General features: G+C 43.1%; 1 protein-coding gene across 1 annotated transcript; it reads right to left on the reverse strand.

Annotated features, from left to right (window-relative positions):
• Positions 1–755: 755 nt before the first annotated feature.
• On the reverse strand, positions 756–27,349 carry FNDC7 (fibronectin type III domain containing 7). The gene is made up of 12 exons (XM_032303038.1): positions 27,280–27,349; positions 26,749–26,767; positions 20,906–21,160; positions 19,913–20,173; positions 17,422–17,679; positions 15,155–15,409; positions 12,904–13,161; positions 11,511–11,765; positions 10,092–10,346; positions 8,139–8,399; positions 4,592–4,621; positions 756–787 (listed from the first exon to the last, which is right to left on the reverse strand). The coding sequence occupies exons 1-12, from the start codon at positions 27,340–27,342 to the stop codon at positions 756–758; spliced, it is 2,202 nt and encodes a 733-aa protein (XP_032158929.1). The 5' UTR covers positions 27,343–27,349.
• Positions 27,350–27,959: the final 610 nt, after the last annotated feature.

Genomic DNA, 27,959 nt, shown 5'->3' on the forward strand with positions numbered 1-27,959 from the left:
AGCTCTGCCCGTGCAGATGCTCACGCAGAGGTAACATCACAGGATGCTCTGGGATGGCCAACACTACAAGCAGCTTGGCTTCCTCCTAACTTGAGATGAGGATGTTTGTTACTACAGTCTTCCCTGGAAGATGAGGCTCTCCAACCTATGGCAAGGTCCTGCTGGAGGTCTGTCTTGAGATGAGCAGTGTCTCTGCATGGTGGATTTCAAGCTCTCGGGGAATGAACATTTGCAGCCCTTGAATGGCAAGAGTGCTGTGTGGCAAGCGCTGGTGTCCATGAAATAGCTATGAAGTGGATGTGTTGAAGTCTGTGTGTAGTGTTTGGCTACAAAATCTCAGAGGCCGTTTCTGTGAAGCAGACCTTTTATGTTTCCAGAACTTTCCCAGTGTGTGAACTCACTGTGGCAGTCTTTCAGAGCACTTTATGGATTTTTTTCTCTACCAAATCCTCTTCACAGCAGATCTTGAACTCCTGTGCAGGTGAGGACTCATCTGACCTTGCTTGCCTTCAGGTTGTGGAGTCAGAGTTGTTCTTCCAGAGGCTGAGAGAGCTTATCCTACCCTAGAGGCATTTTCTTATTCTAGCAGAGCTTTTCCACCTCTATCACACTAACAAGGGAGTCAACCCTGGAAAAAATATGGGAAGAATTTTTTTTTTAAACAAAGCCAAAAAAAACTTTGCCTTCAACTCATACTATTTCAATTTAAGTTACTCACTAGGTTAAGCCTCTGTTTTTATCCGTGGCTCACTGTATCATTCTGCATTTCTTTTCCCTCTGTAAATCACTGAAAGGGCAAGGAAGGGAAGAAGCCACAGATACATTAAATACACAGACATTTTCTTAAACTAAAAAGCCCCCAAATATCTCTGAAAGTTAGCTTAGTGTTTTGATTTGAATTGCTATTTTTGTAGCACTTCGTGGCAAGGAAACAGGAAATCAAGACAATCTGAACTGTTCAAATGGCTAGAAGAAACTGAGAAGTAGGTTCCAACTCACCAGGTTGCTTTAGGAAATGACCCCACCCACAGACTCTCAGAGCTCAGACTGCCCACTCAGGACAAAGAACTTTCTTCTCTACCACAGGCCAAGTTGCTATGTTCTCAGCCAGCTCTCATGTTTTACTGAACCAGGGGGCTGTGTCGGGACAACATTATAAACCCATTTAACTGCTGAGGGAGTTTTGGGGAGGAAAATTCCCCTGAAAGTACAGGTGAGGCTGGATGTTGAAGACAAAGAATGCCTCTATGGAGTGATGTCAGGCTACCTCCTGTTAGAGCACCCTTGCCTCAGATAGATGGTTTTCCCCTTCTCTTCCAACCCGAATCAAATTTCCAGGATCATAGTAGCATCTTTGATTTAGGGCTGTGGTTCTCAAACTTTAACATGCCTCAGCATCACTCAGAGGGCTTTGTTAAAACAAAGGTTGCCGGACCCTAGGCCTAGAATTTCTGACTCACCACTCATCAGGTCTATGGTGGAGCCCCACAAACTGCATTTCTAAGAGGTTCCCAGATGTCGTTCATGCTGTTGGCCCTGGGACCAGGCTTTGAGATCCACTGAGTTAGGGTATTATGAGGACTGAAGTTACAATGCAAGTATGTTAGTTAGAAGTAGCAAACTAAAAGGTTAATAAGTGGCACATAGTAGAGCATGAGATGAGTTTAAATGGATCCGAATTAATAATAAATACCATTTACTAAGTGCTTTCTATGGGCCTGTCATTGTGTTCCACAGTTTACCTCTCATTTAATCCTCATAACATTGATGAGTTGATTATTTCAATTTTCAGGAAACCTAGGCTGAGGGAGGGTTGAAGCACCTCATGTAAGCGTAAGTGATAGCAGAGAGATTTGAACCCAGATCTTTCTTAATCCATTCATGCTGTTGAAAAGCTTTAGGATAGTCCAGGAGACAAGGAAGATCAAAAGTCTTAGACCAGAGGTGCCTGGGTGGCTCAGTCATTAAGCGTCTGCCTTCGGCTCAGGTCATGATCCCAGGACCCTGGGCCTGAGCCCAGATGGGGCTTCCTGCTCAGTAGAGAGTTTGCTTCTCTCTCTGCCTCTCCACCTGCTTGTGTTCCCTCTCTGGCTCTCTCTCTCTGTCAAATAAATAAATAAAATCTTTCAAGGAAAAAAAAAAGTCTTAGACCAATGAGATTCCCAAGACTTTCCTTGCTGTATCTGGGGGCCCCATGTCACCCAGAGACCTAATTGGATCAATCCCATGTATACAGAGGAGAAATGCTGAAGCTGGAGACAACAGTTTTGAATTCTTCCCTAGATATAATGAATTCCATATGATGTGGAAACTCTCAAATGATCTGGCTTACTCTTATTTCTGAGAATCTTGCAGGATGTACTTAAAGAGTTAGGGTCAACCTTGATAAAGCATGGAGAAGTGAGGGTTAGGGGCAGCCCAGAGGGACAGAGGAAGGGAAGAGTAATGATCTAGAGTGGTACTGTTCAAACCCCAGAGTATCAATATCACTGGGAACCTGAAAGAAATACAGAGACCCAGACCCTATCCCACCTCTACAGGCCTGGGCATCTACATTTTAAAAAGTAATCTCTACACCCAGCATGGGGCTCAAACTTAGGACCCCAAGATCGAGAGTCACATGCTCTAACAACCGAGCCAGGCACCCCTCTACATTCCTTATTAGCTCTCCAGGAGATTCTGATATACATCAAAGTTTGAGAATTAATACCTAAGCAGTGTTTCTCAAATTTGAAAATGCATATGAATCAAACGAGGATTTAATAAATTAGAGTGGGGCCTAGGATTGTTCATTTATAAAACATTCTTTCAGAAGATTTTTTTTTAAACTAATCTCTACACCCAAGGTGGGGCTTGAATTCACAACCCCTGAGGTTAAGAGTCACATGCTCTACTGACTGAGCCAGCCAGATGTTCCCTGAGACTATACATTTTGAGCAAGCTTCCTGGTGATGCTGATGAGTAGCAAGGTCTATGAGTGATGGTTTCAAGCATTTTTTTTTTTTTTAAAGACTTTCAACTCGGTCTTTAACAAAATCTTAGGGATGGCCTCCATAACACACCACTCACCTCCTCCCAGGGACACTCAAGTCACTTCTCTTACCCCTCTGGGGCTCAGGGGAAACCTGGTTGAATACTGTTCTAATACTGGACATAGTTTCCAAAAATGCAGACCCAGGCCTGTGTACATTTTTCACTGAAGACCAGGGCTGGCAGTCATAAGTCCTCTGGGAGTTTTTTAAAGTAGTGTTTTATAATTTAGAATTTTCCTTAGTTTGTTTTTAATCAGCTAGGCTGGCTTCCCAATAGTTGCTGGAAACAAAAACCTTTTAAAAATGAATGGGGCTTCTGCTTATTTCAGACCTGTGGTGGACAAGAAATGGAAAGCATGTGTCCTGCTGTCCTCTGAGAAGCAACGGATCAGGAGGGGAAATAGAACAGGCAGTGGAAAGAAACTCCACACCCAGTTCCTGCCAGTGGAAGGAAATGTTGGATGGGGAGCCGGTCCAAACTGGGAGGCTCTTCTGGGGAGTTTGCTGATAGGAAGACTTCATTTTCACTCCTACCCTCTGAGGTCAGCTATGTCTGACTGGGCAAGTGCCTGTGTGTGTGTGTCTACCCCGTCTGTAGTTTGGAGTTGATAGTATTTCCTGGGGGTTTTCCCAAAGCCCCGAACCAGGCAGGTGCCTAGAAGGCATGGCAACGAGTCCTTGTGAAGCGACCCGTGCTACTCGTCAGCACTCACAGCTCTGTGGTCATCCCTGCAGCCATTCCAAGAGCAGCCTCCATGTGCAGCTAGTAGTCTCCTAGCTAAGATCAGTCCTGAGCACTGCCAAGCAGGTGGTAAGGGTTATCCTTTGTCCAACTTCCCTTTAGCACCCCGAGTTTCCTCCACTGGGCATATCCACCCTTGCAAACTGGAAGCAGGTGTATTGGGCTTTTGTGGGCTGTTAGCAGATTCCCTCTAACACCTGGCTGCTACAGGCATGGTCAGACATGCAGTGTTGATGTCACTGGCATCACCTGGACCTTATTAAAGTGCAAAGTCTCAGATCCTCCCACACACACCAAATCAGAACCTGGTTTAACTAGGCCCCAGGGGATTTGTAGGCAACATAAAGTCTGAGAAGGTCTGCTTGAAAGCTGTAATTCTTGGGCTTGGCTCTGCTTTAGAATCACCTAAGGAGCTTTGAAAAATACCAATGCCCAGACTTATCCCAGACTAATTAAATCAGCTTTTGTGGGGATAAAGCCCAGGCATCAATTACTTTTAAGTTCTCGAGGTGACTCACTGTCCAGCAGGGCTGGGAACCAGTCTCAGAAGTGAAGGATGAAGCTGCTACCTCTACTGAACCCTATTTCCATTTTCCTGTGGGACCCTAGGAGGATGAAAAGATTTCCGAATGCAAAGGAATTTGTCTCAACTGGTGGAATCTGAGGGGAGGCATTCTAACAAGGCAGAAAAGGTTGTGGGAGGGGAAGCCAAGAACCTCTCACATCACAGAAAGAGTCAGCTTTGATCCCTACTTCATTATGACACCCAAAAGAGCAACAAAAATATTTTGTTTTATCCATGAGAAAAATGACTTACCCATTCCAAGTGTACTTCCAGAGCAGGTTACTGTAATGAATAACAACAAAAGCATTTAAAATATATTAACTGATATATTCAAGATAGTGAAGACATTAAAAAAAAAGATAGTGAAGATATAACTTAAAGAATAATGGGCTAGGGGCACCTGGGTAGCTCAGTGGGTTAAAGCCTCTGCCTTTGGCTCAGGTCATGATCTCAGGGTCTTGAGATCGGGCCCCACATCCGGCTCTCTGCTCAGCAGGGAGCCTGCTTCCCCCTTTCTTTCTACCTGCCTCTCTGCCTACTTGTGAACTCTGTCTGTCAAATAAATAAATAAAATTAAAAAAAAAAAAGAAAGAATAATGGGCTAGTCAACTAAAGAATGAATAAGAACCAGCTTGAGTGATAAGGGGAGACAGCTACTAGCAGTAGGACCTTGGGCAAGTCACTTCACTTTTCTGTTTTAGTTTATCTGTAAAGTGATAAGAATTAGAACACCAACCTCATAAAGGTGTTACAGGGACCAATTGAGTTAGTATATGCAAAGCCCTTAGGATAGTGCTGGGCACATACGCTCAATAAATATTAGTCATTAGTATCATTTACAGTATTGTCCTAATTATCAAAGGAAGGCACTGATCAATATCACTGATATTGAAAAAAATGAAACCCAAAAAACAAAACCAAAAAGTTTCCCTCAGAAAAAACCTTCCTGGTTTTTACCACAGAGATGGAGCAAAAGTGCATTCCCTAACTTGAGTCTAGGCGCCCAATCCTTACTAAAGTAGAATGACTGCAGCCTTTAGATGGCATCCCACCAGAGGGTATCAGAGCTCTAGCCAATGAGGACTTCTGGTGGCTAACATACTGGCTGTAGGATCATAGGCAAACACAGAAACTCACTAATTCAGTAATTTTTAAAATTTAAAATATATTGGGTGATAGTTATGTGCTACGTGTCGAGAGTCCAGAGATGACCATTCGTTAGGGAATATAACACATTTTCAACTCACAGTCATATGGTGTGGTAAAGTTTCAGGTGATATAGGGGTCATAAAAGAGGGAGCAAGAAAACTAAATCAGCCTCTAGAAATTGGAGAAGACTTCACAGTGGCTGGTGGAGTTCCCTTGGTGGAGGTGAAATTCCAGAAGAGAAGAGTACTGTATCAGCTCAGAAGCATGATATGGCATGGAGTAAGTGTGTGGTGAGGGTAGGTGTGTGTAAATGATCATGACCTGAGCCAAAGGCAGACACTTAACCAGCTGAGCAACCCAGGCACTCTTATTTTTAATTTTTTAATGTAGCTCCTAGAGAATTTAAATCTTTTCATATATGGCTTGCATTAAATACTATTGCACAATGTAGGTGTAGGAAGACCAACTATGGACAAACTAGGAGGAGCCTTGAAAGTCATGCTCAAAGTACTGACTTTTATCTTATTGGGCAATGGAACACTTTGAGGACTTCAAAGCATTAAAGAAACACAATTGGATCAGTGTCCTGGAATGACAACTCTGGTAATTGTATAGAGGATGGCATCAGCTCAGGAAGACAAGATTGGTGCCGTATTGTAGGGAAAAAGTGGTGAGGGCCTATCATACAGCAGTAGGTATAAGAGAGAGAAGAGAAGTTGGATTTTAAAACCATCATGGGGGGGGCGCCTGGGTGGCTCAGTGGGTTAAAGCCTCTGCTTTCAGCTCAGGTCATGATCCGAGGGTCCTGGGATCAAGCCCCGCATCGGGCTCTCTGCTCAGCAGGGAGCCTGCTTCCCCTCCTCTCTTTGCCTGCCTCTCTGCCTACTTGTGATCTCTGTCTGACAAATAGATAAATAAAATCTTTAAACACACACACACACACACACACACACACACACACAAAAACAAACCATCATGAGGGGTGCCTGAGTGGCTCAGTGGGTCTAGTGGCTGACTTTGGCTCAGGTCATGACCCTGGGGTCCCAGGATTGAGCCCCACATCAGGCTCCCTGCCCAGCAGGGAGTCTACTTCTCCCTCTGCCCCTCCCCCTGCAAGTGTGCTCTCTTACTCTCCAATAAATTTTAAAAATCATTTTAAAAAATAAAAACCATCATGAGGGGTACTTGGCTGGCTTAGCCAGAAGAGCATGCAACCTCTTGAGTTTGGGGTTGTGAGTTCAAACCCCATTTTGGTACAGAGATTACTTGAAAAGTTAAAAAACAACAACAACAAACAAACCATCATGAAATGAACAGTCCAGGACTTGGAGACCACTGAGATAGGGAGGGTGAGGGAAAAGGAAACTGACTCCCATACCCGAAACAAGGATGCCTGGAGGAAGATTAGAAATTGCAGGAGAAGATCAGGAGTTCCCTTTGGCCCGAGGAGTTGAAATGCCTGGGGCACCTCCAGGTAGAGGTATATGAATATGAATTTTAGGGTTAGAAGAAGAGAAGGGTTATAGGTAGAGATGTGGGAGTCTGGAAGCTCTGCTTTTTTCACTTATAAATCGAAGATAATAAAATCTGTTGAACCTAACTCAGAGTTATTTTGAGCATTCAATGAGATACTGAATGTGAAAACACTTGATAAACTGTAAAACGTGATGCAGATATGATGAAGCACTGTTACTGAGTGGAAGTCTTTTTTTCCCTGAAGAGCTGATCCTCACCCCAAGAACCTATTCCTGTCCCTTCCCATAGGGCAGTACTCTGGGCCAGATTGTCCTGTGGACAAGATAATGAAAAAACAAGGAATCAGAGCATGACAGACAAGGGCAGCAAGAACACCGATGAGAGGAACTGGCCTGGTTCTGTCCAGGAGCCATTTGAGTCTTCTTGTCACCTATACCTAACTGGGAATTCTAGATTCTGGTTATCAGTAAAGGTTTCTGAGGGTATTTATTCCTCATCCTGTGATCACCTATAAAATTCTAGGGCCTTATCCTCTCTTTTCTTAAAAAATTTTTTTTAGAAATATGTGAAAAATATATGACTGTGCCCTTGGCAAAGTAGCAGAAGGTGCTGGAATACAGGGCAAGAAAATTGCTAGTGTTTCTCTGCTAGGTCTGGTGAGACGGAGCTGCTGACAGTCTTGTTTTGTGATCACAGACTGCATGCCCACTCGTATTTCCAAACCTAGCTTATGATTTACAAATTTATTTTCTCCCTGATCCTTCAACCTCTCCTCAGTCATAAGTCTGATCTTGTGCAAAGATTCAGGTCTCTTAATTTCCAACATTTCAAGGTATCTTCCATTATCTCTGAGACTATGTGAAAACCCTATTCCCAAGTCTCAAAGCAGAAGAGCATTTAAAATCTGCTTTACTATTTAAACAGCAAGCATCTGGTCCTTTTTCTGAAAAAGAAAGGCACAGCGAAGAGAGGAGTGTCTCCGAATCATATGATAAGAAAGCACCACAATTCCAAAGAAGCTTGAGGTCCCCGTAGCCAGAATTCACCGGCAGGAAGTATACATTTCACACCTTTTTGACTTTCCTACATAGCATATAAGTGGGATTGCTCTGAGTCTTAATTCACAGATTGAGTTCAGCATTACTTTTAAACAAAGGGTTGTAACTTGCTCTACCTGAATATATTTTTTTGGGGCAGAAAGTAAGCTTCAGTCCTGTCTCAGCAATTGGGGAGACCATCACGGTATATACATCCCCACAGGGTATCTTGGTGACATCACAAAAACTGAGGCCAGCGCTTGGGGCGCATGTGAAAATGCCTTTGGAACCGTAGAGGTCAGTGCTGTAATTTGCAGAGCCCCTGGGGGCTTGCCAGTGGATCCGAATGCCATTCGGGCCCAGCCTGTATAATTTCACTCCCAAAGGACAGCAGGCACCTGAAGGATAAAAACAAACCGACACAAATTACTCCACCATCAGATAAACGTGCCCCTTATTACTCTGGGGAAACAATATAAGTAACCTAAATAATACATGATTAGAGCATTCTTTGAAGGGGTACTCAGGTTCTTTCCATGATTAGAAATCCATGTGTACTGGTGACATGGGCCATGAATTTTTAATAGAGAACAATGGTGAGTCCAAACTCCCCACTGGGCAGATATGTATTGTATCTCAAACTGTGTGAGTCAAATGTACAGGATCTTTGTCAAGAGCTTTCATAATGCCCTGGTTCTATATGATTTTAATGGGATTGAATTTAAGTTAACTGCATTCTGCTTTAATTGAAAAGACCTGCTTTGCTGACTGAGCAGCACAACGCCTGGGAGGCGGTCACTTACACAGCAGTGACCAGGCTTTGCCCATCCACACTGCATCCGTGCTAGTTTACAAGGTCCTTCTTTTTTTCTTTTCTAAATGCCTTGAGCAGGCCACACATTCTGTGTCAGGCAGTACTCAGTCAGGGTAACTCTGTAACTAAGATAAAAATGTTGTATAATGATTAAAAAATTCAGTTACAGATAATCAGATTTGTTGGATTTAGTCTTTCCTTTTTTTTAAAAAAAAAAAAAAAAAAAAAAAGAAGTTTTTTACACGTGAAATGTAAGCAATGGGCCATATTCCCGGAACTGGATATCAGGGTTAGAAGTTAAGCAGCAAAATCTAATGGACAACAATGGATCCAAAGAAAGTATGAAACAGCTTACAGGTATATAGCATGTTATAAATGCTTCCACGTTATAGTTATTTCTGTTTCCCTTACCGCCAAGGAAACAGAATCAGGGAAGATAAGGCAACACAGCTTATAAGAAGCCGTGTCTTTAGGCTCCTGGTTGAATCTTTCTACTGTCCTTGGGGTGGCGAATTTGTATTTCAGCTCTCCCATCCCATACCCTGGGGGCAGATACAACTAACTGATCACTGTACTCCTTCTCACTAAAAAGGTGTTTTCAGGAGTTTTGTTTCCTTTCCTTTCCTTTTTCGTTTCCTTTCCTCTTTTTTTTTCTTTTTCCTTTCCTTCCCCTTCCTTCCGTTTCCTTCCCGTTCCCTCTCCCTCTCCCTTACCTTTCCCCAAACAGGGCTCCAAGCAGCCACTGCAGTGGACTAGAATCCTACAAGAGAATTTTATTTGCCAACCCTGTACCACTTCTACCTTCCTCTGCTATTCCCTAATGGTTTGGTCTTTGAAGACCAAAGAACAAGATCCAAAACTGTCAGTAGACAGTGTTCTTTCAGCCTGTTGAAATAAGAAACCAGAGAGGGGGTTGGCATGGTTTAGAAGAGAGAGGTAATAGCATAATATAATGGGAAGAAAGAATTCAAGCCAGAGTGTGTGTCCTTGATGCTTTCTGAAAACTCTGCCAGACTGAGTTACTCTGTGCTGTCTGTCCTCCCTTCGGGAAAAGGATACCTGCACCGCGTTACCAAGGGCATCAATTCACCAGCCACCAACAGGAGCCTCTGAAGCACTGAGGCTCTAAGTCAAGAGGAAAAATGTAAACATTTTAGAAAGTAATCTGAACAGATAATGCTAGCTAGATGGAGGGGCAGCATCTTTTTAGATGAGAAGGAGGGGCATGTGACTGGATTCACAATCACCACAGAGCTGGAGTTTAGAAGTCACTCACTGGAGGAATAACTTTGGTAGGTGCAGTCCGCCATCAGCCCCGTGGCACTAATCGCTTGTAACGCCACCGTGTAATTGACGCCACAGGAGATGCATCCTAGGAGGCACTGGGTTTGATGGGTGAGACACTTCGACTGTCCGGTGTGTGACTCTAGAACTGTCACATAGGTTTGGGCCCCGGTCCCAATAGTCCAGCTCACGTTGATGACTGACTGTGTGACCTGAGTTACTGTCAGACCAGCTGGACAGCATGGCACTTAGGTGGGGAAAAAGAGAAAGAATTGGGTATTTATTGTGGAAAATGACCAAGAATGGTATTTTGTCTGTATTTCATTCAATATCCTAAATTTCTCAAAACCTTGCATTGTTAATCAAAATCTCCTTTTGTTAAGGAAAATCTCATTCCTCTGATATGCTTTTTAACATCAAGTGTACCTAGAAGGTGCTTTCCTCAAGAACATGGAGCACTAACTAGCTGTAGGTAACGTGAGTTCCAATTTTTTCCAGAACAAGGAAAAATCCTTTGTTGTTGCACAACCTTAGCAATGTCAGTTGCAAATTTCAAAGCAATGACTTCATTCATCTCTTCTCTCAATATAACATTTCATAGCCTCTACAATTAAATGTATTTTGCTTTTTTCATGCATTTCATAGTGCATAATTGATATAAAAACTTGTAATATTTTTAGCCACCGAAGAAGAGCACAGCAATTCTCAATTCTTAGGGGCCCATGATTCAGGATCTAAGATATCTAGAATCTTCTTGAGTATTGGACATCATCTCTGTTCTGCTGCTTTTTACATTTCAACTTTTACAGTCTAGAGTGCTATCCATTGTACATGAGAGAAAATAATGTCCAAAGGCTTTAAGTAATTTGCTGAATTTGCCTCACGCCCTGCGCTATGAAGTAGGAACAGCATTCTCTTATCAAGTCCTGACTATGTATCAGGCCCCGTGCTAAGTGCTTGCAGCATTAACATTCACACCCCGCTGCCCCTCCAAAGGAATTCATGATCCCCTTCTTACCAATTAGAAAACTGAAACTCAGAAAAGTATTATAGATAGAAAGACGTGAAAGGGCTGAGCCAAAGAAATAAAAAATAAACCAGCCTATTTGGCCACTTGTTCGTTGTTTTGGGAGATGATGTCACAGAGGAATAGAAATTCAAATCCATGTTTTGCAAAGCCCATCTATTCCTCCTTGGATGTTAGCGTGGGACTATATTAGAGTCTTCCGATGTTATTTTTACAGAAACCGTGTCCCAGGATTGCAAGGTTTATTTTCTAAGACTCAGGCTGTTTATGAGTTTAATGTGTTTCTATCACATGCGGGGTAGATCAGATGAGAATGTTCACAACTCATAACCATATCTAAGGATCACACCGAAGTCAGCGTTCAGGCTGGTGGTTGCTGCCTACCTGTTTCAAGGGGCACACTGTAGCTGGGCAGGCTCCGCCCGGCCTGGGTTTCGGCTACCGCAGTGATGGAGAACACCGAGCCACAGGGCAAGCCCACCATGGCGCAGGACTGTCCCGTGCTGCTGCACCAGAACAACCCCGTCTCCCCCTGGGCGGTCACTGTGTATGTGGCATCGTTGTTAGTGGATCGCCAGTGCACGTTAATTGTGGAGAATGCATCCTTTGAAACATTTTTAATCTCGGGACTGCAAGGAGCTAAGAGAGTTTAGATTATTCACTGAAACAGTGTGAGTCAAAAATAGCAGGTGTGCCATTTGGTCTAAAACTGATCTTTCCCCCAAGTGAGATCATCAGTACTTTCAACCAGACCAAGCACGTAGACCAGATTCATAGAGGCTTTGTAGGGAAGCATAGTCTTAGGTTCCTATAGTGTTGGGCTCACTGGAAAATATTTCTTAAAAATATTTTCTTTATTTATTTTTGAGAGAGAGAGCGTGTGCGAGCACACGAGTTGGGGGGCGGGGCAGAGGAAGAAGCAGGGAGCGCAGTGGACTTAATCCTGGTCCCAGGGACCTAGGATCATGACCTAAGTGGAAGATAGATGTTTAACCGACTGAGCCACCCAGGTGCCCAAGAGGCATTTTGAACTCTGTAAGCAAAAATTATTAAGACAAACATTTGGGGTCTTGGGGCACCTGGGTGGCTCAGTCGGTTAAGAATCCAGCTCTTTTTTTAGAAGTATTTATTTATTTATTTGAGAGAGAGCACAAGCGGGGTGGGGGGTGAAGGAGAAAGGGAGAGGGAGAGGGAGAAGCAGACCCCTGGACAAGTGGGGTTCCTGATCCCAGGACCCTGAGATCACAACCTGAGCTGAAGGCAGATCCTTAACTTACTGAGCCACCCAGGTGCCCTGCATCCAAATCTTGATTTCAGCTCAGGTCATGATCTCAGGATTCTGAGATTCAGCCCCACCTCAAGCTCCGAACTAGGTGTGGAGCCTACTTAAGACTCTCTCTCCCTTTCCTTCTGCTCCTCCTCACTGCAACTCTCTCTCTCTCTCTCTCAAAAGAGAGAGTGAGAGAAAGAAAGACAAATATTTGTGGGCTTAACCTTCATGGTGTGAATACAAGCAAGCCCCCCAAAAGTCAGAGGAACCGAATGGCTGACGTCATCACTGGGGAAACCTTTCACTCTTCCCATGACCTCCTTTTTTGTGTTCTTTTTCTTCCCACTTCCACTGTTCTACCTTCTCTTCAGCCTCTCTGTATTCAGACAGGGCCTCTACTGGTCCCCACAGAGTTGTTTTACGGTTCTTACTGAATGCCCATCCCGAGGGGCATAGCTGGGGTGAACTGTTCCAAGGTCAGTGAAGGAAGTCATAGCTGCACCATACCTGTGGTTATCAATCGGGAAGTACAGGACATATTGCTGCCCCGGGCTTCACTGAAGGAGTACACTGTGACGTTGTACTTGGTGTCACACTCTAGAGCTGAGAGGGTGCAAGCAGGAGCAGTGTCATTGCACTCAACCACAGTGAACCCGTCTACAGCCTTGGTTTCGTAAAGTTCGGCACCACGGACAGGAGACCAGACGATCTCTACTCTGTCACTGGACACCAACACAGGGTTGATGTCAGTAGGACAACAGGGGGCTGAAAGCAGGAGCGGAGAGAGAATGCAGGTCAGTAAAGGAGCAATAATGTCAAAGGGACCTGACCTCCCTATGCCCAGAGGCTTTGCCACCGCTCTCCTAAACTGCTGCAAGAATCTCCATGGGGCGCCTGGGGGCTCAGTCAGTTACACTTCTGACTTTTGATTTCAGCTCAGGTCATGACCTAGCCGGCACTAGGGTCCTGGCTGCGTGTGGAGCCTGCTTAAGATTCTCTCTCTCCCTCTCCCTCCTCTGTCCCTCCCCTCCCTCTCTCTCAAAAAAAAAAAAAAAATAGAGAGAGAGAGAGAGAGAGAGAATCTCCTACAGGTCTGTCCAGCTCTGATCTTGGCCTAACACCCACTACAGAGAGGATAATTCCCCTATGCATGTGATGTCCAAGGTCATTGCAAGCTGCATCCAGTCCACATGAACTATGCCTCCCCAACACCTGCCGCACCAGTCTTCTCCCTTTTCTTTCTTTTTTTTAAAAATGATTTTATTTATTTGAGTTTTATTGTCTCCTCTGTCATACAATCCAAACTAATCTCCATTTATAGATTATAATTGAAATTAAAGACCTTAAAATTTTAAAAAAATGTTTTATTTATTTAAGAGAGAGAGAGCGAGACAGCATGAGCAAGGAGGAGGGGTAGAAGGAGAGGGAGAAGCAGATTCTCCGCTGAGTGGGGAGCAAGATGTTAGTCTCAATCCTAGGACCCCAGGATCATGGTCTGAGCCACCCAGGCGCCCTCACACCAGTCTTCTCAATTCCCCACCCCACATATGCTCTCATTTCCCTATGCCTCAAAGACTGCTAACTCTATACTTGGAGTGCTGTTTCCCTCTTCTGCATGAGAAAAATCATAGCTAGTCTAAAGACTGATCCTATCAGTCTTCTGACACTAACCAGATGAAACCGAGGGCTGAAGGAGGGGGGAGCACCATTGTATTAGCAGATCTTAGAAGAGACCCTACATTATGTCATGGACAGATTCTGACAGATGTCTAATTTAGCTTGGATTTTCTCCGGGATGACCTTGCCACACCTACATTCCATCCATCCTTCAATATCCAGGTTAAGGTCACTCCTTTTGGAAGACCCTTCTATGCTCTTGGGACTTGATTGGTAGCCCTTTACTACTCCATATTCCAAAAGTACCAATTATTTGAGTCCTTCATCTTGGTAAAATTTATTGTAACCCTGCTAGTAGTGTTATTTACATAATGATATTATAGTGTTCTTATTTGTCAGCATGGTTAATTGATTTCAAGTCACTCACTCCATTCATTCTTCAAAAATCAAGCCTCTCTTTAGGCTAATCATACTGTGATAAGCATTAAGGATCAAGAGGTAAATAAAGCAAGAAGATCCAAGCCTAGTAGAGGAGAATAACAGTAATAAGGATGCTAATGAAAATACTGTGCATTGTGCTTCAGCATATATGAAGACCTTTTCATATTCATGCTCTCACTGCGTGTCCCATTTTGCAGTGGAGGATACTAAGAAGCTAACAAGGTATATGTCATTATCTTCATTTTGCAAGTGAGTCAGTGGTCAAGTTAGACCTTAAACATAGGAGCCGTGCTACAGAGCCTTCCACACCATGCCTTTGCAATTGCGTCCCTGGTTTTGGGTCTTGGGGAAAGAATGAACCTTGAGACGGGAGGACTGCTTCCCCTTCAGCACCCTGTGCAAAGTGCTGAACACTGAGTAGATCTTGGTGGAGGTTTTAATTTTTCAAAGCAAGTGGGAATGACTATTTTCTTTGTTCTCTTTTCACTCCTAAGTCTTTCATTCCAGTCAAGCTTGAGTCCAGGAAGCCAAAATTTCCTGATCTGGAAAGAATGTGAGAGAGGAGAGATTCTCTTTCTATTCTTGGCCCTCGAATGCCTCCCGGGTGGTCTATGTAGGTCAATTAGTGCAACAGTTGATCTATGCAGCTGCTGACTTTAGTGACCTCAGCACTCCCTTTACAAGCATCAAGGGTACTTACCTGTGGTGTAATTGAACACATCGCCCAGAGGACTCTGCCCTGCCTTGTTATAGGCAAAAACACTGATAAAGTAAGTGAAGCCACATTCAGATAAGAAATTGCACTGGGTGAGGGAGGTGTTGCAGTGAACTTCCAAGCCATCATCACTCTTCACAAAGACCACGTAGTAATCGCCCAGATCTACATTGGACCAAGCCACAGACAGATGGCCTGGAGGATCTTCTTGGATGGTCACTCTTCCGGGGGCACAAGCAACTAGAAAATGGTACATAATGAACAGCTATGAGAGTCCTGCAGGAGATTTTCTTTGCATCTTTGCAACTGTCTGGAATACAAGGAATAAATCAAATAGCATGAGCACAGCAACGAGACGTTCTCACGTGTTATAAAACTTATCTCACACAGTACATGCTAGACCATGTCAGAAGCAGACACGGATCCTCTTGGTTAATACTTTCCCCGTTTGCATGTGAAGACAATGCCAGGATCAGCATTGCGTGAAGGAAGGAATTCAAATGAAGCTTATTCTTTCGAGTTCTATGCTTTTAAAATCTTGGCCATCTCTAGTGACAATCTTCCTAAAATATACTTCACAATCCGGGAACCCAGGAAACACATAGCACTTTCTAAATATAGTTCTTCTATTGATCAGTGTGGGCCGTTCCCACGATCCTGACTGACTGTTTTTAACCCAAGGCACGGTGGTGTCTCCCCACCATCAATGTGCAGGATTCCTTCCATGGCGCTTTACCCCAGCCATGCTTTAGAATTAACTTAGGAGATTTACAAACTAGTCATACCCAGACTCCATTCCCAGCAGCTCCAATTTCACTGGTCTTGGGTGGATTTTTTTTTTTTTTTAAACTCCCCAGTTTCTCTTAATGTGCATTCAAGATTGGGGAACACTACATGGTTCTTTCCCTCATGAAATGACTGACTTGATCTGCTGTGCTTTTGAAAATGTATTCTTAGGGGTGCCTGGGATGGCTCAGTTGTTAAGTTGTTAGGCCAGTTGTCTTCTCAGGGTCCTGGAATCGAGCCCCACATAAGGGTCTCTGCTCAGCGGGAAGCCTGCTTCTTTCTCTCCCACTCCCCCCTGCTCGTGTTCTCTCTCTCTCACTGTGTCTCTCTCTCTGTCAAATAAATAAAAACCTTTAAAAAAATAAAAAAAATAAAAGAAAGCGTATTCTTATCTCTTCCTTCACCCTCAGCTCTCCAGACCCCATCCATAACAATTTCTAATGTGCCATCCAGAGTAAATTAGAGCTGTCAAAAGAGAAGTCAAGTCACCAGGTATGCTATCCATGACTATAGTTTAACAGAACCATAAGAAACTGGATCTGAGGACCTGGCTGTACTTTTTCCCTGCGAAATTCAGTGCATCAGCTTGGGGATGGCTCTTTTCCTCTCTGTTCAGAAGCCTTTTACACTCAGAGTGATACAGCTCTGACTGTTGGGTAAAGTGAACATTACTGTGATTATCTACATTTTCTTTGGCTTAGAGGACTAACATTCCATAATCCTGGGCTTGAATCCTAGCTCTAGCACTTATTACTGGTATGCCTTTGGAAAAATAGTTCATTTTTCAGACCTAAAATTATTCTGCCTAAAAAAGGAGCTAATAGAGCCCACCTCATTGAGATGTCATGAAAATTAAATAATATAATTTATTGATAGTGCCTGGTACATAGTAGGTCTTCACTAAATGCTAGTTCCCATCACCAAAACATACAGATGTTTCTAAATTGAGGAGTAAACCTCCACATAGGTAAATCTTTATTCTCTGGTAAGATGAAAATGGGAAACACAAACTAAGAATTATAGACCACCCATCTTTATCTTAAAAAAATAGCTCCCTGCCCCTCCCCCCCAAAATAGGTCCCACAAGGTCTAGGTCTGTGAAGCATAGGGTAGGAAGAGGCTGTTATCCATACCACACAGTTAGAGCTGTGGATCACTCCAACTGGATCTTAGAATTTGTATGAGTTTTCGAAGGATAAAGGAAATTAATTAGTGATAGACTAGAATAGGAGCCAGGACTCCTACCAATTTTCAAAGAAGTGCTGTTTCCAGTGCCTGCTATCTGGTGTCCCTATCACATTATTAAAAATCATTAGAATGTCCAATTCAATGCTTTCATTTAGACCAGGCTTTCATGTTCACTGCTTCCAGAGTGTTCTGGAACATCATCAGGTGATTCTTTGTTTCCCTTCTGGCAGTCGCCCTGGGTCGCCAGCCCCACAGTGATCTCACTGTTGTTTACGTACCAGTTTTAAGGGCCTCCGCAGAAGTTGATTTGCTAGAACCAGCATCATTACTCGCTAAAACTGAAATGAGGTACTCAGTGCCACACTGGAGTGAGGAGATGGTACAGGCACTGAGACTTGTATGACAGATCAGCTCCGAAGAGTCACTCAAAGCCATCACGGTGTAGTTGAAAGCTCCTTCCGTCGGGGTCCATGAAACAGAGGCTCTCAGAGCTCCACTGTCAAAAGAGACTTGAATGTTGGCAGGAGCCCGAGGACCTAGATTTTTGAGAAATAATTACGATTGTGCAGTAGCCTCAAGAACCCAAATAAGATTTGGCTTAACAGCATTGCAGAGCTCAGAGGATGAGGCACCATGACAGTAGGAGAATTGCTAATGTTTAGAGCATGACATTAGGATTTAGAGTAACACATCTGCATTGACTGTGCAAACTCATGACTAGTTATGTGACCTTAGCCATGGTATTTAGTCTATTATTTAATTTTTTTATCATCTGCAAAATGGATCTAATAAGATCAGACCCTAGCACAAATAGGTGGTAAAGAAGCATATTTTGAATGAATGATTCATTCATTCGGCACAACAAGTGACTGGATAATTAAATGAAATTATAAATGTGAAGGCCAAAAAGGCCATGTAGGCATGTTATTATTAAGTGGTAGGTCCAATATTCTATTATTGGTTGATGTGGGTGAACGAATTGGGCTTCAACAACATCCCTTCTTTACTTGTCATTATTTATTTATTTTTTAAAGATTTATTTAGTTCTTTCAGAGAGAGAGAGAAAGAGCACAAGTGCAGGGAGGGGCAAAGGGAGATCCCTGCTGAGAATGGAGCCTGATGCAAGTTCTCTCCCATGACCCTGAGATCACGACCTGAGCAGAAATCAAGAGTTGGCCAGTTAACTGATTATAGATTAGTCTTTACACCCAATTTGTGGTTTGAATTTATAATCTCAAGATCAAGAGTCATATGCTCTACCGACTGAGCCAACCCCTCCCTTTTTTACTTTTGACACCTGCTAAGACTTTTTCTGTAAGAGCTTTTAGATTATAACTGTTTCTAGAAGACAAGTCTTTCGTTCCATTCTAAATCAAAGGGAAGGAAGGAACGTATCAAGTGTGATGGTCACACATTAAGGCAGTCATTTTAGTGTCTCCCCAAATACTTCCCTCTACATTCTCAGAAATATGCCTTCTCTTTTTTCAGGGTTAGCCTCTTGAAAAAACTTGAGGAGTATCATCTTTGGCTGGGAGGAGAGAAATTGGTCTCAGTTGTCCAGAATCCGTGCTATAATGAGGGCCACCTGGCAGGCATCAGAGACCTCCTTGCATAGCATATGCAGCACCTTCTGGACCCAGGGAAGGCCCCGTTGGAGGAAACAGACTCAACTCTTGCTCTGTAAGGCAGGCACCTGCCATGTTCCGCTTATAGGCCATCTTCAAAGGACCCTTGCCCTGTTTCATAGTTAGCTTAGCTGAAGTCACAGATCTGCTCTGAGATAATTCTAGGCCTGAACATAGTAAGGGTTGCCTACAGTATTTTAGGACAACCAGCCCTTCCCTTGTGGGGCATGAGAGAGGCAGGAAAAACGAATAGAGTACTGGGGAGCTGTCAGGGGCTGACCTGAGTCCCCTCAAAACTCCTATGTTGAAGTCCTAATCCCTAGGGCCTCCAACTGTCATCTTATTTGAAAACGGGGTCATAGCAGATGCAATCAGTGAAGATGAGGTCAGGAGGATGGGCCCCGTCCAATATAAGTGGTGTTCTTACAAAGACGGTTACTTTCGTGCTCATTTCAGCATCACACACACCAGAACTGGCATGTTATGGCTTAGCATGATCCCCGCACAAGGATGACACGCGAAATCATGAAGGGCTTCCTAAAAAAATAAAATAATAAAAAGAGGAAGTCTGGGCACAGGCGTACACTTCCAGGGAGACTGCCATTGACTGTGAAGGGTGAGGTTTTGAGGAATATATCTGAAACTCTGATTCGCAGCCCAGCATTAAGTACCGTAACAGCAGGAACTTTGTTTAGTTTGCTGCTGGGTTTCTAGAACAATGCCCACTCAAAGTTACAACACACTCACTAAGTGTGTACTGAATAAATGAATTCCTGTTTGTCCCAATTCTTTTTGTGTATGCTGTCGGTCTGAACCTAGGAAGGGTATGGGAGACTGGTAAACCTATCCACAGGCCATCTCTTGCTGTGGGAGACCAACTGTGCACGCTTGAAAGTAAGCTAGCTCTCAGGGAGGAAGAAGTCACACTCTGTGTATTCTGAGCGGCATGTTTATACACGCAGTCAGCATTTAAACTACCAAGGAGGAACAGTCAAGGCACTATAAATAAACTCATAATAAACTTAAATATCTGCTGCCAGCTGCTCTGTACTTATCATTTAACACCACTACTGATGGCTACAATGCAGAGCCCCTCTCATTCACCAAGAGGGGGATTGCTGGGGGCTGAGCTGGAAGTCCTTACTTGTTCTCTGATTGCAGGTGGAGTCATCCCCAGGGGTACCATTAGCATTCCATGCATAGGCCTTTATGGTGTAGAGAGTCCCAGCTTCTAAACTGCTGAATGTCAAGGAGGTGTTTGTGGTATTCTCTTTCCATATTCTCCCCAAACCATTCGCTCGCATGATGGACACAGAGAATGCAATTGCCATATATACAGCTTCCCACTGCACAAGGATGGAGTCTGGACTTGGAGAGCTTACTTCTAGAATGGGTGCAGCCAGCACTACAAAGACAAAAACACATGCATTTGCAGTGGAGGATAATTCAAATTTAGGAATAAGTAATTTGAAGTTGGTCTTCCATATTATGAAATAATTATTTGCTTTGAAGGATTTACAGCACAGTTCCATTCAATAATGGTTATCTACATGTGTATTAATCATAAATGACTTGGCAGAGGAATGGGGAACAGAGAAACTCTAGTATTAGGCATTAGTTTCAACTGGAGTTTTGTAAGAAATTATAGAAAACATCCTTGTAATTACAGAATAACTCAATGGAGGAAATGATGGTTTGAAATATTATAATGTGCACACAACATTTTAGATGCCTAGGTACAACTTTACCAACTCAGTTTAAGTCACGCTGATGACAAACTCTAAGTGTTTTTATTTTAAGTAAGACAAAATGTAGCAAAATCCCTTTTATGTGTTCTTTATTTAGCACAGTCTTTACAGATAACCAAGATTAAAAACAGAAATCCCTTTTTCAGAGATTTAAAAGCAGGGATGTTCTTAAAGATGCCCAGAAATGGGTTTTCTTTTCCAAAGCATCTGGAATTTAAATACCACCTCCCCCACAGATATCTGAATTGCCAAAAACACCATCTGGTGGCTGTCACCTATGGGCCCCAAATCGTAGGCACTCACGTGACACTAAATTATACCATGTACTTGAAGCTTCCATATAAGTGATTAGGTCATGAGAGCTCAACAGAGAAGAACCATCCAGCTACCTGTCTTTGCCTGCTTCGGAGGTGATGGTTGGCTTCTCCCAGTGGCACTGATGGATCTGATGGTGATTTGGTACAAGGTTGCAGCCTTCAGGCCTGTCACAGTGCCTGGGGAATTGGCCACCATGGTTTCAATGACAGTGTCTCCATCTTCAGCTGTGAGGAGGTAACTGGTGGCCCCCGGCACTGTGGCCCATTCCACAGTGATACTGTTGCTGATTTTTGAATAGGCCTGATCGATAGTGGGTATTTCAGGAGCTGAAAAAGATTTTGAAGATTTTATGTATTTATGTATTTGTTTATTTTAGAGAAAGGGGGAGAGAGAGCATGCATGAGTGGGGGAGGGTGGGAAGTAGAGGGAACGAGAGAATCTCAAGAAGACTCCACACTCAGCTGAGTCCTACACAGGGCTCCATCTCACAACCCTGAGATTGTGACCTGAGTGGAAATCAAGAGTCAGATGCCTAACCAACTGAGCCACCCAGGCTCCTGTTGGAAGAGATTTTGAAGTTGTACATTAGCTAGGATACCTATGAAGATGACTTCTTTCATCATTTTACTTCTCAGACGAAGTCATTTCCATGTCATCCTTTAGACATAAACTTTGCCCTCATTTTCTTTTCTTTTTTTAAAAAATATTTTATTTTAGGGGCGCTTAGGTGGCACAGTTAAGTGACCAACTCTTGGTTCTGGCTCAGGTCATGATCTCAGGGTCCTGGGATTGAGCCCCACATCAGGCTCTGTGCTCAGCCAGGAGATTGCTTGAGATTCTCTTTCTCTTTCTGCCCCTCCCTCTGCTTGCACTCTCTCTATCTCTCCCTCTAAATGAGTAAATAAATAAATCCTTTTTAAAAAAAGATAGGTTTTACTCTGCCTTCGGCTCAGGCCATGATCTCAGGGTCCTGGGATCGAGCCCCGCATCGGGCTCTCTGCTCAGTGGGGAGCCTGATTCCTCCTCTCTCTCTCTCTCTCTCTGCCTGCCTCTCTGTCTGCCTCTCTGCCTACTTGTGATCTCTGTCAAATAAATAAATAAAATCTTAAAAAAAAATTAAAAAAAATAAAAAAGATAGGTTTTAAATTTTTATTTATTTTTAGATTTTGTTTTAAAATAATCTCTACACCCAATGTGGGGCTCGAACTCACAACCCTGAGATCAAGAGGCCCATGTTCTACCGACTGAGTCAGCCAGACACCCCTGCCCTTCAAGATCAAGACAAAACAGAGAAAAAGAAAGGCAGAGCTATTCTCCAGAAGAGAGACAAAAATCTCAAACCTGTCATTCAGGAACAGGATTTCAAACAAAATTTTCCCAGTTGCCTCTAGGATATTTTGTACTTTTTGAACTTCTAGAAGAGTTAAATCAGAGTTGGGCTAAAAGAGTGGGGCTCCTGGCTGGCTCAGTCGGTGGAGCACATGACCCTTGATCTTGGGGTTGTGAGTTTGAGCCCCGCATTGGGCACAGAGACTATTTAAAAAAAAAAAAAAAGAGTGGGGCATGATTGTGGGAAAGAACTCCAAGAGAAAGGAGAGAGTCACCGAGGGGCTTTATTCTCGAGGCTTCTATTTCTGGTTTGGCACTCTGTGAATTCCTGGGCCTGCTCTGCCACCACTGGTCTTCCCTCCCTTCCCCTCACCTATGCTCCACTGCCTTGGCCTGATGGTAAGGGTCCCACCTCTGCAGGGGCTCTGTCTCCATCTCATGTACTTGCACATTTCCCACAGGGTTTTTAAACTAAATAGAAGAGAAAGAATTGAGTTGCTTTAGGATAGCTCGATTATACTTCCACGATATCAAAATAGAATCATTTTTAGATTCTTCCATATAAAATAAAAATAAACTTTATTCTCCCCTTCTCCATCAAAACGTCTGTTCTGGCTTAAGAATGAGATACCATGGTCCCTCCTCATCAGGGCCAGGCCATGGTCTGTCTGAGGGATACGAATGTTTATGTTAGGAGTGTATAGAAGGCATTCCTACACTTTGGGGAAGGGGTAGGAGATACAGGCATGGTGACAAGATGTACTAAATTGCAAAAGTCCATAGACACAGAACATGCCCCGTGTATAGGAGGTCCAAGTGGAAAGAAAGGTCGTATAAAAAATAGCTGGTTTTAAGTTTGGAACGGGCACTTAGCCTTTTCTCTTCAATGATGCTGCATCTGCTGGGTAAAATCCCTACACACCAAATTCCAAACTAAACTATAGGGCAAAGAGGAGAAAAAGTAAATACAGACCACATGTGTGATTTACCAGTATCAACTCCCTCCCCTCAGCAGACCCTACCAGCCGAATCCCTATGGGCATGACACAGACAACCTTCTCTTTTTGCACCAATACTCCAGAGAGTTGGCTTTGGCAGCAACTCAGAAATAACCAGGCTGCAAGATCGAACAAAGTCTCCACTGTGCACTGGCCAGACATTCCTTGAACATCACCCAGGACTCCTTTGCCATCAAAAGAGAACTATGAAAGTTATATATGCTGGGGAAAAGTTGCAGACCTGCGCATCTTAGGCATTTGCCAACAGAAGGTGACTCTGCAGAAAGCATCCATGTTCCCTCTCCCCCACTACAGGATAGAAAGCCCCAGCAAGGGCTGCCTGGGTGGCACAGTCAGTTAAGCATCGGATTCTTGGTTTTAGCTCAGGTCATGATCTCAGGGTCAGGGGATCCAACCGTGTGTCCAGTTCCGTGCTGAGTCTGCTTAAAATGATCTCTCCCTTTTCCCCTCCCTGTCGCGTGTGCGCTCTCTCTCTCCAAAGTAAACAAATAAATATTTTAAAATATATTAAAATTTTTAAAAAGCCCCAGCAAGGTCCCCCACTTCTATCTCTCCCACACATTCATCCCTTTTCTGCTCCCACTTACTTGTCCTGTGTTATCGGCCTTTTTTCCTCTAACTAACTTGGTGAGATCTCTCAACTCCTTTTTCCTTTGTCCCCGTGGTTTATCTTATCTTCTGTGTTAGTTAGTGCTTCACGCTGGAGTGGACTAACTTCCTGGAAAAATGACAACCAAACAAGCCATAGAAAGACAAGGCCTGACAGTGGATTCACAGAGGGTTTGAGAGGCCTCTGAAAGGATAGCACGACACAGATTATCTCCTCACGGGCCCACCAAGGGGCCTGAAGATGCCACAAAACTTGCCCGTTTGAAGTGAGCTGGGAGAGGCACCTTTGCTCAAGAGCCGTAACACAGGAAGCCAGTGTCAGCAGGTTGAAACACAGGTGGAAGCGGCCCAGAATTTGGATCCAGGAACTCTGGCTTGGAGCCCTGGCTCTATCATTTACTTCTCTCTCTCTCTCTCTCTTTTAATTTGACAGAGAGACACAGTGAAAGAGGTAACACAAACAGGGGCAGAGGGAGAGGGAGAAGCAACCTTCCCATAGAGCAGGGAGCCCCATGCGGGGCTTGATCCCAGGACCCTAGGATCACAACCTGAGCCGAAGGCAGACGCTTAAGGACTGAGCCACCCAGGCGCCCCTCTGCCATTTCCTTTTGCATGGGAGCATGTACAAGTCATTTAACCTCTAGCCTCTGTTTTCTCCCTTGACCATGCAGAATATTAATACTATCTACATCTTAGGATTTACTTTGAAATGCAAAATATTAAAAAAGGTGAAATATCTACATTTTAGGATTATTGTAATGATTAAGTAAAAGTGTGTGCAAGGGCACTTCGAAAGGTGGGGAGGGTTAGTACATGTGTGTGTGTGTACCAAGACAAGTAAGTTTTGGGTTTGGAAGAGCGGACCACATGGTATAGGACATGCCAGGGAAGGTGAAAATCTGGGGAGGGTCTGGGGTAAGCACAGGAGAGACAGATTGCCTGTGGTTCTAGGCAGGATCTGAGCAGTAGCAGCAGTGAGAGGTCAAGACCTCTGTACTATGTTTCCATTAAAGAGATGAGAAGCCCGAGCAGTATGGGTAAGGCTCTGGAAGTTAGAAGCAATTCTTCCGTCTTTCTGAGTTCTCTGTTTGGCCCACTTACTGCTTTGATGAAAGAGGTAACTTTATTCTCCAGATTTGCAAGCAATCACTCTGATCAGTGAAGAGTGAAACCCTTTGCTTCTCAGCATCTGTACATTCTACCAACTCAAGGAGGTCTAAATTAGCTTGGTAGCCCTTTCGGCCAGACAAAGATACAGAGCCTACTCCAGAGCCCAAAGAGAACCATAATGCACGTATCCAGAAGGAAACCTCCTTTACAATGTCAATAAAATACATTCCATTTATTGGAAAGCCAGGTTGAATCAATTAACAGCATCATCTAAGCCTTCCCCATTCTTTCTCTCAAAAACGGGATCTGCTCTGAGAGCTCAGTGTGTCCCTTGTGTCCTGGGACATTCTAAGAGGCAGAGAACTAGATTTTGTCCCCCTAAAGGCCACTTCCTTAAAAAGTTACTTTGGATCCGGCCAACCAGTCCTTTTCATTGCTTCATAGGCCTTCCTAAAGGCTTCTCTAGTATGAGGTAAGTAAATAAAAATAAAGCATGAGATGATTTTGAGAACTTACTACACATGCATAGATGTTAGGGGTCAGTCATACATAACTATGCCAAATTTTAATATTTTATTTATTTATTTATTTATTTTAATGTGCCTGATTTTGGGGGGCATCTGACCTTGGGGTTGTGAGTTCAAGGTTCACATTAGGTGTAGAGATTACTTTAAAATTAAAAAAAATTTTTTTTAGGCAGAGAAGCAGGCAGAGAGAGAGGGGAAAGCAGGCTCCCTCCCAAGCAGAGAGCCTAATGTGGGCCTCAATCCCAGGACCCTGAAATCATAACCTGAGCTGAAGGCAGAGGCTTAACCCCCTAAGCCACCCAGATGCCCCAAATAAATGGGATTTTATTTTTTAAGATTTTATGTATTTATTTGACACAGAGAGAGGGATCACAAGTAGGCAGAGAGAGGCAGGCAGAGAGAGAGGGGGAAGCAGGCTCTCCGCTGAGCAAAGAGCCCAATGTAGGGCTTGATCCCAGGACCCCAAGATTATGACTGAGCTAAAGGTAGAGGCTTAATCCACTGAGCCACCAGGTGTCTCTAAAAAGTTTTTCTCTTAAAAAAAAAAAAAACAAAAAAACCAAATTTTAAGCTGCCTTATTTGTATTTCCTTTCCTATGATACAGACAAAATAATAATTGTTCTCATTTTAGTTGAATTGCCATGAGACATTTTTGATGATATAATCAATATTACATGGGACCTCCAGATAATCAAAATCTCATTGAATATACATTTCTTTTCAGGGGACTTAGATTTCTAGAATGGAGGAGCTAGGCAAGTTTTCTAGATATACTTTCTTTGCCTCCAGTCTTTTATTCAGGAAAAAAGATACAATCTTTTTAAAAGAAAGCCTTTTTTTCTAGCTCTGAGTTATCATTTTCTGTGTTTGAAGGATGCACTATTAGAAGTGTAAAATCCTTTCTTTTTACAGTAAAGAGTCTTGAACTTTTCCTCAAAAAATTTCTAATTTTCTCCTCTAATTTTTCAGAAGACAAATAGGAAAAAATATATAAATTAGATTCTATACTATTTATGCTTAAAACTATTTCTTTGACTAGATTGATAATCATCATAGTATTTTACTGGTGGCTACACGTATTTGAGAAAATCCATGACTATATGACCTTCCATCCATCTCAGTACTCAGTAGGAATATCTTACGAGAACTTGTAGGTTTGATTCATGTATTTGTCTTACCAGCTAGACTCACAGTGTGGGTGCTCAGAAGATGTTGAATATTTTTGCTGGTATAGCTTTTCTATTTCAGGGTAGTTCAAGAATTAACAATGGAAATTAACATAAAATACGGGGAGAGAAATGCGTTTCAAAAAATCTTACCTGTTTTTGCTGAAGCAACCTGAAAAGGAAAGTTTATAAAAATTAGAACCATGAAGAAAAATACCATTTGGGGAAACATAAAACATAGATCAGAGCAGTAATAAATTTATCACAACATTTTAATACATAATGTGAGCAATATTTGAATCCATACAGAGTATTTATTTGCACAAATAATTTCCTGAACTCAAATCTACCACAAAGGAATCCTAAATAGAATTTAGAGGCTGGAGGCAGATCATATTACTATTTCATTTTTCTCCCTGGATCTGCCTATTGAACTGAGTCAGTAGCTGCTGACAGATTTTACAGAAATCTTTGTTCTTAAAATATAAGGATAATCTTGCTTTCTTTCTTTAGGAAACCGCATTAAATTTCAAACATGCAAACATGTAAAATCTTCCTATGGTCCAAAGGTATTTTGTTTTCTATCTCCCACTCGCAGTCTCTCAAGAAAAAGAAAAAGGTAATAAATGTCTTTTTTTTTTTTTTCCCGTAAATAATTGCAGGTAGGTCGAAATGTGAACTCACCATTTTAAGACAGATAAGACTGAATCCAATCAAAGACCAACATTTCTTGGGTCCACCAGCCATCCTGTTGGACATAGAGCTCACATGGCACACAACAGAGTGATCAGGGTCCTCTCTGGTCCCCAGGAGAGCAGCACTGTTGGTCTCTGGGCTGCCAGGGCAGCGATCCTGGGAAGTAGCTCCTCCCCTTTAGTGTGCTGCTGACCTGTTATGGGGGGGGGGGGGCTTGGAGACTGGCAGGGACTGGTATTGCGAAGACTGAAAAAAAGAAGAGGTGAAGAAAACACCACCAAACTGGCCAAAAGCTACTGTAACCTGGGTTTCAAGGTAATGTGTAGAATGCTTTCTTCATTTTTTTTAAAGTCATTTTTTAAAAGGTTTTATTTATTTATTTATTTGAGAGAGAGAGAGAGAGAAAGAGAGAGATCTCAGACAGGGGAGGGGCAGAGGAAGAAGAGCAAGCAGACTCCTCCCTGAGCAGGCAGCCTGAGGGGCTGGACAAGGGGCTCCATCCCAGGACCCTGGGATCATGACCTAAGCCAAAGGCAGACACTTAATCCACTGAGCCACACAGGTGACTGCCTCACTCTCTTCTTTAAAAAAGTTTTTTTGAAGTAAAATTTTACAAAGCTGCATAGAAAACTGTTGATATAATGGAATGACCATCCTAAACTGGGAGG

The sequence above is a fragment of the Mustela erminea genome, chromosome 10 (assembly GCF_009829155.1).
Source record: "Mustela erminea isolate mMusErm1 chromosome 10, mMusErm1.Pri, whole genome shotgun sequence".
Taxonomy (NCBI): Eukaryota; Metazoa; Chordata; class Mammalia; order Carnivora; family Mustelidae; genus Mustela; species Mustela erminea.